This window comes from Cucurbita maxima, unplaced genomic scaffold, assembly GCF_002738345.1.
Source record: "Cucurbita maxima cultivar Rimu unplaced genomic scaffold, Cmax_1.0 Cma_Scf00044, whole genome shotgun sequence".
NCBI lineage: Eukaryota > Viridiplantae > Streptophyta > Magnoliopsida > Cucurbitales > Cucurbitaceae > Cucurbita > Cucurbita maxima.
Window position 1 is genome coordinate 843763 of NW_019272060.1, and position 13627 is coordinate 857389.

At 36.5% G+C, this 13627-nt stretch overlaps 3 protein-coding genes across 4 annotated transcripts in view; all 3 read right to left on the minus strand.

The window, feature by feature from the left end:
- LOC111470364 (developmentally-regulated G-protein 3) overlaps positions 1-3864 on the minus strand; it is a 29379-nt gene extending 25515 nt beyond the window's left edge. Inside the window, exon 1 of the mRNA XM_023115925.1 lies at positions 3854-3864. The gene's annotated coding sequence lies outside the window, so the exon portion shown is untranslated. The remainder of the gene's footprint in view (positions 1-3853) is intronic.
- Positions 1002-5359, minus strand: LOC111470360 (GDSL esterase/lipase 3-like). 2 transcript variants are annotated; one of them, XR_002715031.1, is made up of 6 exons: positions 5007-5359; positions 3732-3853; positions 3414-3647; positions 3081-3327; positions 1194-1617; positions 1002-1159 (listed from the first exon to the last, which is right to left on the minus strand). XR_002715031.1 is itself a non-coding variant. In XM_023115921.1 (5 exons), the coding sequence occupies exons 1-5, from the start codon at positions 5290-5292 to the stop codon at positions 1361-1363; spliced, it is 1146 nt and encodes a 381-aa protein (XP_022971689.1). In that variant the 5' UTR covers positions 5293-5359; the 3' UTR covers positions 1002-1360. The 2 variants fall into 2 exon arrangements, 1 of the variants encoding a protein (XP_022971689.1); XM_023115921.1 differs by having other exon boundaries at positions 1002-1617.
- Positions 5360-6873: 1514 nt separating this feature from the next.
- Positions 6874-9727, minus strand: LOC111470363 (GDSL esterase/lipase 1-like). Its single transcript, XM_023115923.1, has 5 exons — positions 9429-9727; positions 8426-8547; positions 8111-8344; positions 7799-8045; positions 6874-7345 (listed from the first exon to the last, which is right to left on the minus strand). Exons 1-5 carry the CDS (start codon positions 9706-9708, stop codon positions 7089-7091), a joined length of 1140 nt encoding a protein of 379 aa, XP_022971691.1. The 5' UTR covers positions 9709-9727; the 3' UTR covers positions 6874-7088.
- Positions 9728-13627: the final 3900 nt, after the last annotated feature.

Sequence of the window (13627 nt, forward strand, 5' to 3'; positions counted from 1 at the left end):
GACTTGCCTCGGTTAATTACATTCATAGACAATTTATCCTATAATGCATAAGGTTCATTAGTAGAGTGGCCGATAGTTAATGAATAAAATTTGAGTAAGATAAATTTAGTTGTAAGAAAATTTTGAAAGGTTAAAATTTGTAGGCCATAAGATGTTATGCTAGCTCATGATAACACATGATTCTCCGAGACAGACAATAACAATCTTGATCTTCAATTTACACCAATTATCGCAACAATCTTCCAAAATTCCAAGTTTCCTTTGGCGATACTCGATTGGAACAAGCGTTTGGGGGACGAGACAAAGAATAGTTTCTAAAATTGGGAGGGGTTTGATTGCAGGTAGCGTCTTTCACAAAGAGATGGATTAAAGATGGTTGCGATTTGCCAACGACTCGCTAAAAACTTCGTGACTAACTTGTTGTTATAAAGGTACAAATCAGTATTAGGTTATCAAGTCGTGCGTTATTATACCACTCAACCCAAAGTTATGTTACTTAGGTACCTTATTAACTTCTAAGAAGTGTTTCAAATATACCTAAATATTTTCCAACTCAAGTCTCTTTATTGAAATTTTCAATCATACTTAGAAGAAAATAAGTTATGACTCTCACATGCAAAACGACACTTTTAAGTAACACCCATCAAAGCTAAGTTAGACAAGTCATTGTTGTTTTTCATAACCATTGATGGTTGTCAGATGTAATGTGTCCAAAAAGACGCTATGAAAAATCTTTCATAACTGCTTTTTAATGATGTTACATGTAATATGTATCTAAAAATACTATGAAAAGTCTTTCATAGCTACTTCTCACTGATATTACATGTAATACGTGTCTCAAAACGCTATGCTTTTTAATGATATTACATACAATAAATGTCTAAAAATGCTATGGAATGTCTTTTATAGCTGCTTCTCGACAATATTACATGTAATATGTGTCTAAAAACATTATGAAAAGTCTTTCATAACTGCTTCTCGATGATATTACATGTAATACATGTCTAAAAACTCTATAAAAAGTCTTTCATAGCTGCTTCTCGAAGATATTACATGTAATATGTGTCTAAAAACTCTAGATAAAGTCTTTCATAGCTACTTCTCAATGATATTACATGTAATATGTGTTTCAAAAAACGCAATGAAAAGTCTTTCAAAGCCGCCACATTCCAATAACATTACATGTAATAAAGTTATTTTTTCTAAATAAAAGATGGACTCGACGAACGAGCATTACTCACAACACGAGTTTCCAAAGCCAACGATACTAAAATTTCGCAGTTCGAGATAAATCGAGAAACAAAACGAGTCTAAAACGAGCTAAAAACAGCCTATATGATTCAAGAAAGAGGGAACATTCTTACTCAGAGGCCAAGGTTGGTTCATACTCAAAGAGCTGCTTGAAGTTGTAAGGCGTAACAACTTCAAGGCCTCCACTCCACATCTGTTCTGCAAGCTGCTTGAAAACTTTCTCAGTGGGATGATATGAATCAAAGAACATATGATCTTCAATGTTTTTGCAATGCGTAAAGGGGAAACTTCCCAGCTTTCTTCCACAGTTATAAACCCCTCTAAATTCGTCACTCCCACAGCAAGCTGTATCCACTACCTTGAATCCTTCATTAACACAATACCATCACTTAACAATGTGTCGATAATAGTCTAACCCTAGACCCCGAGCGTCTCGATAACATAAACGTTTTGCTAACTATTATAGTCAACCTTGGCGTTTTAAAGGAATGTAGAGACTAAAAAGAACGAAAAATAGACATTTTAGAAGTGTAGGTGTAATAGCTCAAGCCTACTAACCTATAGCAAATATTGTCCTCTTTGGGCTTCTTCTTAAGGTTTTAAAATGCGTCCACTAGGGAGAGGTTTCTACACCCTTCTAAGGAATGCTTCGTTCTCCTCTACAACCGATGTGGGATCTCACAATCCATCTCTTTTGAGGTCCTAGCGTCCTTGCTAGCACACCGCCCGGTGTCTGACTCTAATAATATTTGTAACAGCCTGAGCCCACGCTAACAGATATAGTCTTCTTTAGGCTTTCCCTTTCGGGTTTCCCCTCAAAGTTCTAAAATGCATCCCCTAGGGAGAGGTTCTCACACCCTTATAAGAAATGTTTCATTCTCCTCTCTAATTGATGTGGGATCTCACAGTAGGAGAGAGAGATTATAGAGACAATTTAGGCTTTCCCTTCTAGGCTTCCCTTCGTGGTTTTAAAATGGTGTTCACTACGGAGAGGTTTCCACACCCTTGTAAGGAATGTTTCAAGGCTTCCCTTCAGTGCTTTCCCTTCTAGGCTTCCCTTCATGGTTCACACCCTTGTAAGAAATGTTTCAAGGCTTCCCTTCAGGGCTTTCCCTTCTAGGCTTCCCTTCATGGTTTTAAAACGATGTTCACTAGGGAGAGGTTTCCACACCCTTGTAAGGAATGTTTCAAGGCTTCCCTTCATGGTTTTAAAACGGCGTTCACTGAGAGAGATTTTCACACTCTTATAAGGAATGTTTCATTCTCGTCTCCAACCAATGTGGGATCTCACAATCCACTCCCTTGGGGGCCCAACGTCCTAGTTGGCACACTGCCCAGTGTCTGGCTCTAATACCATTTGTAACGACTCAAGCCCACCGCTAGCACATATTGTCCTCTTTAGGCTTTCCCTTCTGGGATTCTCTCCAAAGTTTTAAAACGCGTCCACTAAGGATAGGTTTCCACACCCTTATAAGGAATGTTTCATTCTCCTTTCCAACCGACGTGGGATCTCACAATCCACCCCTCCCCCCCCCCCCCCCCCCCCCCTATCCTAGGGCCAGCATCCTTACAGGCACACCGTTCGGTGTCTCTCTAATACCATTTGTAAGAGCCAAAGTCCACCGCTAGCAGATAAAGTCCCCTTTGGACATTCCCTCCCTTCCAGGTTCCCCTCAAGGTTTTAAAACAAGGGAGAGGTTTCCACACCCTTATAAAGAATGTTTCGTTCTCTTCTCCAATCGATTGGTATGTCACAGTAGAACGGAGACCAAAACAACATTGAAACCAATGAAGAAATAATGACAAATAAGCAAAGTAAAATTTGTTACCGTATTGTGAAGGGTTTAGAATTCTTTGAAGGAGCAACATGTGGACATCTGCAAAAGCGTATTTGAATCCTTTGAGCTGTTTCGAAAGCTTGTGAAGGGCAATGGGAAGCAGCTTGTTGTGCAGCCTTGCAATTGAAGAAGCCTCCTCAAAATATTGGGCACTTTTTTTCAACCTCGAACTTGGCATATAACCTAAAGGAGGCACTCCCATAAGCCCAAATTTCCTTCCTCCATGCTTGTATACTTCCTATCACATTCAAAATCCAAACCTTACTTTAAAAAAAAAACACGAAAATAGTGAGAAAATAAGTACAATTTTCAACACGAGATCACCTTGAGCACTGTCGTTATGTTTCCGATCACCATATTCACAAACTGTTCTTGAGTGTCGATGGTTTTGAATATGTCGTAGCTTATGTCGAATGGATTTAGGTAATCGTTTCCTCCGAAATTAAACAAAAAAACAGAGTTGGAGAAGAAGCTTTGAGTTCTTGCATTCCCAAGCTTCTTTCTTAGTGATTTGTCCACCCTTTTGAAGAAATTCATCTGGGTTTGAAGCCCTAAGGCCTGAAAATCAATCAATGTAAGAATGTTTATGCATTCAATTGATTCAAAGAAGAAAGAACTTAGTTTGATTGATTTGAATGGGACCTGTTCTTGATGACTTAGAGGTAAAGCGCCACCTCCACCAGATGCAAAATTGACACCATAGTCATAAAGATCATTGTGGGGATCCAAATATGGTGGAAGCAAAGGCAAATTTGCATACTCACCTGCGTTAATAAGTACTCTTTCAAGTTCTGTCTTGTTTGCAGCATGCTTGAAGTTATTAGTTCAGTATAAACATTCAGAATGATATCAATTTCCGTGGCCAACAACAGCAAAATCCTATCCCAAAATTGTGAGATCTCACATCGGTCAGAGAGGAGAACGAACCATTCTTTACAAGGATGTGGAAACCTCTCCCTAGTAGACGCGAATTAAAAACTTTGAATGGAAGCATGAAAGGTAAAGCTCAAAGGGGACAATATCTGCTAGTGGTGGACTTAAGCTGTTACAAATGGTATCAGAGCCAGACACTGAATGATGTGCCAACGAGGAGGCTGAGCCCCGAAGTGGGGTGGATACGAGGTGTGTCAGCAAGAATGTTGGGCTCCAAAGGGGTGGATTTGGGGTGGTCTCACATAGATTGAAGAAAGGAATGAGTGTCAGCGAGGACCTTGGCCCCAAAGGAGTGGATTGTGAGATCCTACATTGGTTGGGAAAGAGACAAAGCATTCTTTGTAAGGGTGTGGAAATCTCTCTCTAACCTTTGCATTTTAAAAACCTTGAAAGAGAAAGCTTAAAGAGGACAATATCGGCTAGCGGTGAGCTTGGACCGTTACAAATGGTATCAGAGCTAGACACCAAGCGATGTGCCAACGAGGAGGCTAAGCCCCAAAGTGGGATGGATACGAGGCAGTGTGCCATCAAGGACGTTGGGCCTCAAAGGGGATAGATTGGGGGTGGTCATCAACCGGAGAAAGGAACGAGTGCCAGTGAGGACGTTAGGTCCCAAAGGGGGTGAATTGTGAGATCTCACAAAGATCGGAGAGTAGACATAACATTCTTTACAAAGGTGTGAAAATCTCTCACTAGCAGGCAGGTTTTAGACACCTTGAGAGGAAGCTCGAAAGAAAAAGCTCAAAGAAGACAATATCTCATAGCCGTGAAAATCCCAATTCTTTTAACCCCTTTCTCTTCGTCTTGATAAGGAACAAAAAAATCATGCTACTCATTCATCAGATCATTAACCAGCAGTTTTCAAACACAAAGATTCAAGTAGAAGAAGAACAAGAAACAGAACTGTTCTACAAATTTCAGCGATTAAACGACCCTATTGGACAAAAAAAGAACAAGAAAACGTTAAAATGTAAGTACATTCACCTAAGAAATCTGGGATATTACGGCCGTCGGTAAACCTGCCGGTGGCGACCGGGAAGAAGCTTTCACCGTAGGGCGGGAAGTTGGCCTGAAAGTCACTAGTGGTATTGATGTAGTTGTTGTTTCCGGCATCCACATAGGAATCCCCAAATATGAAAAACCCGAAGCGGTTTTCCGACGACGGAGCACCGGTGAGTTGGATTCCGACCGCCTCCGAGATTGTGGGGAAACCGCATTGAGCTACAAACAAAATGAAGAAGAAGCAGCTGCTCCGATTTGGAAACTTCATTTCTACAACTCTCAGTGCAAACTGATGGCAATGGCCGATGTTCTTGAGTTCTTATAGGAAATTATTAAAAATTATTTCTGCATTCTAAAGGCAGCTGTCCCTTTTGCTTGATTTTGAACATTAATTTTTTTTTTCTACCAACTCTCATTATTGCTTAAATTATTTAAAACCCTTTTCAATAGATTTCACCAATGAGTTGAATTTTCAAACGGTTTGTTTTTAACTCGAAATCTAAATTTATTCCAAAACTACCCTTCTATTAACTTTTTCTAAAACTATTTTCGAACGTAAAAAAATAATACGACGATCAGTCATTCAGTTCTATTGCTTTTTATCTCGAATGTTAAATTTATTCCCAAATTATCCTTCTATTAACTTTTTTTTTAATGAAAAAGTGACCCGTTTATTATTAAATATAAATTTAAATTTTATCGAGACGAAATAATTTTTAATTTAATTAAATCATATAAAGATTAAAATTTTAAAATTTTGGGTTAAGAAAAAAAAAATAAAGTGTGAGAGAGAGTGGGTGGGCCCACTTGGGGACTATAAAGTTTGGAGGCATTCGAGGGGGAGGGGGTAGGTAGGAACTAACTCCTTCAAAACTAGCCAATTACTCACGTGTTTCAAACCAATATTATTACTGACTCGGACCATTCAAAGCACACGACCCAACTTAATCCTTTATTTTTGTGTTGGGTTAGGTGGTTCGACTCACTGGTTCGACTCACTTAACAATACCTCATTACTTACTAGAGGTGTACACGAGTTCGGTTGAGTAAATCTTTTGGAACCAACTTGAAATTTTGGGTTAGTTGGAATAACTTGAATAAATACTTTTGATTGGGTTGGGTTGTCTGAGTTGTTTTTTTTTTTAATTATTTAAAGAATCATACTCATGTAGTCTATATGTTTGCATTAATAAATAAAATCTCATAAAACTCGAATATCAAATATTTACAAATAGGGTAGGATACGGTTCACGCACGTGTGCATAAACCCACTAGGTGGGCTCGTATATATATCACTAAGCCGGACTATGGGCTAGCGTACGCTCACGCTGCCGAAAACTAACAATGTCTTGGTATACGCATCCCTACAAAACATACTGGAGAAGTATCTCGTGCTCATGACATACAACATATATGAGATCCCAATTTCAAATCATAATACATGGTTATGATGCACATCGTACTTCCATTCTTTTCATGACATAATTTTTTTATGAGGCATGCTGTGTACACATGACATTTCTTTCACTATTATCATACATGGTTTAGCGACGTCTCATGAGCATAACATGAATATAGTATCATAACATATTGGAAGTACATGCATTACATAATCATAATACACATTACGTGATCATATCATGACATCAAGAAATAACATGTAAATAGGCCATGTCATTCATACATCACTCAAGTCATCTGATCAAACGTGAAGGCATCCTTAAAAGCAAGTAGAAAAAGTTGTTTCTCGAGGGAAATATTTGACAACATCGATACACTACAAACAAAACAAAAACATGCTCGTGTTTAGATCACTGAGGAATGTCGACCCAAGATTCACTGTATTTGAGCTTAAATTGGACTTAATATACTTAACATCAAGACACAAAATTGTGTCTATCATCCAGTTCGTAACGCAGATGATCCACCAGATCCATTATTGTCCCCACCACGAACAATTAGGTGAAACCGAGTTTACATAGCCAACGATATTAAAAACGCTGAAATATATTACTCTATCGGTCTAATCCTAACCGCTCACTACCCTAAGTAATATGATCTCTCTCATTGAGCGTCTAAGAATGGATCATATTGAAAGAGTTGTTTGAAGTTATAAGACTTAACAATGTCAGCATCTCCACTCCACATCTCGTTGGCAAGCTGCTCGAAAGTCTTTTCAGTTGGATGATAAGAATCAAAGAACATATAGTCTTGGATATTCTCACAAAGAGTATATGGTAAAGCTCCTTTCTTCCTTCCACAATTAAAAAACCCTCTAAACTCGTCACTCCCGCAACATGCCGTGTCGATTATCTTGAAACCTAACAAAATCGTACACGGGTTAGCTTGAGAAAATCTTTTGAACCTACTCAAAATTTTCAGTTGATTCGGTTAGTGACTCGAGTAACCTGAGTAGAGTTCATAACTCAATCCAACACATTAGGTTTAATCATAAAAAAAAAAAAAAAATCTTAATCTTTGTAATAATTTCAAAAGCACGGTGAGGTAGGGTCAGGTTGTAACCCTATTTTTGGCTAATCGAGTTGATTGAGTTGACCTAGCCAAAAAAATGTCAACCTGCAACTCGACCCATATTTTCGTTTTTCTCAAAAAATTCAACCCAACGCAAACCAAACCGAAAAATAATCTAAACCCAATCCAACCTTAATAGTTTAGCTTGAATAGTCCAAATTAATCAGATTTTCGAATCATTTGAATACTCCTAACCAGGGATTTTTAAAAATGAGACGAAATAATAAGAGGAGACTGCTTACCATATTTGGTAGGGTTTAGGATTCTTCGAAGGAGCAAAGTGTGGGTATCAGCGAAAGCATATTTGAATCCATGTAGTTGAGTGGCGAGTCTTTGTATGGCCATGAGAAACAACTTGTTGTGCACCCTTGCTAACGAAGACGTCTCATAAAAAAATTGGGCACTTTTTTTCAATCTCGAACTCGGCGTATAACCGAAAGGAGGCACTGTCATAAACCCAAATTTCCTTCCTCCACATTTGTATACTTCCTATATCATAAAATCCATAATCGTTACAAGTTTCAATCACGTCGTTAAATTTTCAAAAATCTTACCTTAAGTGCTATCGTTATGTTTCCAATCACCATATTCGCGAACTGTTCTTGAGCGTCTAGGGTTTTGAATATATCATAGCTTATATCGAACGGGTTTAGATAATCGTTTCCTCCGAAATTAAACAAAAAAACCGAGTTGGAGAAGAAGCTTCGAGTTCTTGCACTCCCAAGCCTCTTTGTTAGTGAATTCTTCACCCTTTTGAAGAACTTCATTTGGGTTTGAAGCCCTATGGCCTGAAAATCAATCAATTGTAAGAATTGGCATTCAATTGATTCAAAGAAGAAAGAACATAGTTTGTTTGGTTTGATTGGAACCTGTCCTTGATGACTCTCAGCTAAAGCGCCACCTCCACCGGATGCAAAGTTGACACCATTCAAGTACAAATTGTTCTTAGGGTCCAAATATGGTTGAATTAAAGGCAACTTTGCATACTCAGCTGCAAATAAAACTCTTCTCTTTCAACATTTGGTTAAGAAATATGGTTGAATAAGCTTGCTAACAAAGATTATTAGTAAGTTCGGGTTCACATTAGAAAGACCTTCGTGTTTATGGGTATTCATAAAACTTGATAGCTCGATTAACCTGAATTATTCAACCCAAACTATAAAATTGAGTTAGGTTAGGTTTTTTCCGATTTGGGTTGGGTTGAATTTTTGAAAAATCGAAAATTTAGATCGATTTGCAGGTTGACAATTGTTTGGTCAAGTCAACTCGACCAACACGAAATAGGGTTGCAACTCAACTATACCTCACTTTTAAGATTATTATGGAAATAAAAAATATTTGACATTTAAGATGGATGATAGTAGTGTGTCGTAATTTATGAATGTTTAATATTTAAACTTTATCAATTTTTAATTATTAATGTAACGTATAAGTAGTTTATTTTTCAATAATTAAAGAAAAAAAATTGGCAACCTAACCTAGCTCAACCCATCTCAATTCTATATATTCGGGTTCGGTTATGTTTAGGTTATCTTAGTCACTGACTCAACTAATCCGAAATTTTGTATTAACATATTTAAATTTTTAAAAAATAAATTAAGAATAGTTTTTATAATTTAATTAATATATTTAAATTTTTTTAAAAAATTGAAAATAGTCTTAACTCATGTTTCACAAACAGTAATATTAATTTTAATAAATACTAAAATGACAAAAATTGACCCTCATAAATATTTTTTTTTAACGTAAATAGATGTATTTTTATTTTTTAGGTTGAATAATAATAAAATAATTGTTTTCATTAAAAAAAAAACAGTAAATAATAGTAATAATAATAATTAAAATAAAATAAATAGAAAGAAAAGAACTGACCTAAGAAATCAGGAATAATACGTCCGTCAGAAAACCGGCCGGTTGGGGTTGTGAAGAAGGTTTCGCCGTAGGGCGGGTAATTGGCCAGAAAATCACCGGTGGTATTGATGTAGTTGTTGTTTCCGGCATCCACGTAGGAATCTCCGAATATGAAAAACCCAGAGCGGTTTTCCGACGACGGAATGTCGGGCAGTTGGATTCCCGGGAAACCGCTTCCCGCAGCTGCGTTTCCGAGCAAGATGAAGAAGAAGAAGAAGCTGCCCATCTTTGAAATCTTCATCTCCTCCCCCACTGCCCGCTCACTGCCCGCTCTTCCTCTCTTCTTATAATAATAATTATTATTATTTAAATTTTGTGGACAACTGACAATATCACGTGACTGCTTTTATCGAAGGTTTTAAAATTATGGAACCACGTGGAAAATACGGAGGTAGAATCATTTCCATTAAAAAATATTAAAAAATTAAAGTTTTTTTTTTTAGTTTTATTGAATTGATTTTTCAATTATTTTCAAATTTTAAGTCAAGTATTTAATTTTTTTTTTTTAAATTAGAAACAATTTTTTTTTAAAATTAAGGCAAAAATGGTGATTTTTTTTTCTTCTATTTTAAATATAATATGATTATAAATCGAATAAACTAAAATAATTACTAAAAATTAAATTCTGTCATCCATTTAGAGGACAGCTGTAAAAGTGTACCATATGCTTTATAAATGAGTGGATTAAACTTCAAAAGGACCCAAGTGGTTAGGTAGGAAGAATTTGGTTGAAGACATAGTGACCCGGCTCGGGGGCTTGGTGGGTCGACTTCTTGGCTTAGATGGCTCAGTATACAAATTTTATATTCTTTCTTAAGGTTCCGACGAAATTATTTGTGAACTTGTTTAAAACAATTGAGGTCAGGAAAACTCTCATTTACTCAATTTTAGATAGTTTTAGAACTTATATTGAAAATAATCGTCATATTTAGCTAGACTAAGATATGAAAATGTCCTAAACTGAGATATGGTTTGACATAGGTGAAAATAAACGTTGAAGTATAGTTTTTGAAACAGCTACCGAGTAATTTGTAACTTCGGCCAATGTCAACCAAGTAAGTAACCTTATTGTTGGAGTTAGATATTGAATGATGTATGATGGTGCATGCCCCGTAGCTCCTGTATGCACCATGTTATTTTATTTTATGCTATACTTATGTGTTCTATGCATTAACCTATGATGCTATGTATGTATGATATCCATGTTATTAACAAAATGAAATGTTATGTATGCCATGTTATGTCTTGGCATGTAAAGTTATGTGATAGATTATGTGATGACTGTCATGTATACATGATGCATATATGTAATATGTCAGGAATGAATGAAGAAAGGGAATGATGTTAATGTTATGTTATGAATTAAAATCATGGAGACCTCATACATGTATGTATGTCACATGTATCGAGATACTTCCTCATTATAGTATGTTAGTACGGACGCGTACCTTCGATATTTATGTTCGTTATGATATCATGCGAGCCTTTTTTTTTTGTCGCGTCCAACGATGTGAAATGCAATGTGCTTGACCAAGTCAGACCCAAGAAATACGTATACGAGCTCGCCTAGTAGATCCATGTGTGCATACATGAGTCGTGTGTGGGAAAGTACCGCACATCCAACTGTGCTTGAAACTTATTGCTGGCAAACTTCGCACATAATATGTGCCTTCTTATCTCCAAGATTGTTGACATCTTCACCAAAAGTCATTCTTGACTTCTCTTTCAAATCCAACTCTCGACTTGCATGAGAGGGAGAAGGTGTTGAGGATATTTAGCCTTTCATTATAGTTTAACACATGCATCTTATTTGATACTAAGGGTGTACATGGTCTAGGTTGGGTTGGGTTTAAAGATTTTTTTAACCCAATACAAAAGGGTTGGTTGGATTGGTAACCCAACCCAACCCGAAACTTTTCACAACCCAACCCGAAACTTTTCGAGTTGGTTGTCAAATTTTTCTTTAAAAAAGTTTTATTTATCCACAATTTATAATTATTTGGATACAATCTTAAATAAAATATATTAAAAGTTCACAAACAAACCTAAATTAATCTATAATTATTCATAAAAAAAAAACAAATTCAATAAAAAAGAAAATGGTAACATATTAACATAGTTCAACATTATCATAAAACTAAAGACAACTAAATACAGACATTTCTTGAGAATTGGTTAAATTTAAAAAAATAGAAGGATAGATCATGAAATTAAATAAACAATAAAAATGATTAGTTTAAAGATATTATATATAACAAAAAAATAAAAAAATTAAACAAAAAAACATACTTTTACTTGAGTCCAAGAAAATATTATTAAATAAACCATAAAAATAATTAATTTAAAGATATTGTATATAAAAAAGAATTAAACAAAGAAACATGCATTTGCATGACGTCAAACTCGGGAGAGTGATTGTCCATAGACTGGCCAAAGTACCAATCAGGCGAACTCATTAATATGAAAAGATTTTTAATATATTTTATATATTTTTATTTGTTTCGGGTCAACTCGAAGGTTTTGTCCCACGAACCCGAAACTGAACCGTGTTAAAAAAAATGAATCCAACCCAATCCAACTCTTATAATTCGGGTTGGGTTGGTCCAAGTTCTTATAATTCGGGTTGGGTTGGTCCAAGTTGTTGGATTGAATGTACACCCTCCTGCTAAGTTAAGTTTGGAGTTAATTAGGCACTAAATACATTAAATTTCTTGATTTGTCCGCTTTTTTAAAGACTAATTGTGTCCGTATCTATTTGTGTTGAGGCTTATAAAAAGCATTGGAAAAAGTAAGAAAGAGAAAATATTGAGACTTTTTTTACCACGTTTTTCTTGACATTCGAAAAATCCTAAAATATTGTAGTGTTTTATGTACTTAAATATGATTTCATATAAATTTTCATACAATTATGTTTAGGTACATCAAAGTTTGAATCATAATGATATTCGAAAGATACAAAAGTCGAGATTTAACAACAAAAAAACAATCTAGACCTCACGACCCCGTGACCCTCACGGAAAGCCATGCACCCCCACTACTCTCAACCACGCTCCTAGAGTATCTGCAAGAGAGACAAAAGGTCGAAGTTTTCTAGCAAGGTTGATCTCACAAACCCGATGTCGAAATGACCCATCCACGGTGTGAGACGATTGCAGTTACACGAGAGGTAAGTCTTATATGCTTTAACGATGTTGTGCTTCATCGAAATTCAAATCCAAGTTGCGAGTTTTTGGAGCCTCATGGATCTAGTTGTTGTAGGTGTTAACATGTTGCGGAACCTTGTGGGAGTGAAGAAGAGAGGCCAACAGAGAGGTAGAGGAGGAAAAAGGACGAGAAACGGCATTGGAATATCTTAGAAATCGGACGAAGAAGAAAGGATCCATCAGATCCGGATCTAACCTGCACCAACTCGAATCGCCCGATCCAACCCACTACAACACCGTCGACCCAACACCCGATTCTATTTCCCCCAAGGCCCACTAGCCGCGTTGACCAGGCTTGCAACAGGCCAGCACCCGCATGCCCGAATTAGTAACTCGAGCCCACGCTTCGACCCCAGAAGGAAATTGCGATGCATCCCTCTCCCACGGTGACACGTGGCACGATCGGTATGATGCTCTATTTTCAAAATTCAAGTTGAATTTATATTAGAATTGTGAAGTACTAACGAAAGGCAATGAACGACCTAATAGGAAACGATCCCCTACGACATTTGGAGCAGCTTCGAGGAACGAAAGATTAGCAAACTCGAATTTAGGGAAACACTAGCTAAGGTCAAACAATTAAGTGACCTTACTATATGATAGGCTAAACCACTGCTTGATGTATGATGATGCATGCCTAGTGACTCCCACACGTGTCTTTTATGGTTTATGTTTATGATACCTTGATGATGATTTATGATGTATGATGACGTGTATGAGTTATATGATGACGTCTTATGATGTTTTACAATGATTATGATGTGTTTATGATGACGATGCATGTTAACACGAAGATGTAAGATGATGTTATTTCCTTAATATGACTGTAAGATTAATGCACATATATTACTTATAGTAATATATAGATGGAATTAGGGTTGTGTCATAAATATGTTTTAAAAACGAGAAACCATAGGGACCTCATGCATTTATGTGTGTACATAAACCTCAAGATAC

Coding starts and splice junctions, on each gene's coding strand:
- LOC111470360 (XM_023115921.1), bottom strand. CDS start 5,292: ATGAAGTTTCCAAATCGGAGCAGCTGCTTCTTCTTCATTTTGTTTGTA. Junction 3,648..3,731: donor CTCTAAGTCATCAAGAACAG/GTCCCATTCAAA, acceptor ATTGATTTTCAG/GCCTTAGGGCTTCAAACCCA. Junction 3,328..3,413: donor ACATAACGACAGTGCTCAAG/GTGATCTCGTGT, acceptor TGAATGTGATAG/GAAGTATACAAGCATGGAGG.
- LOC111470363 (XM_023115923.1), bottom strand. CDS start 9,708: ATGAAGATTTCAAAGATGGGCAGCTTCTTCTTCTTCTTCATCTTGCTC. Junction 8,046..8,110: donor ACATAACGATAGCACTTAAG/GTAAGATTTTTG, acceptor TTTATGATATAG/GAAGTATACAAATGTGGAGG. Junction 7,346..7,798: donor CCTAAACCCTACCAAATATG/GTAAGCAGTCTC, acceptor CGATTTTGTTAG/GTTTCAAGATAATCGACACG.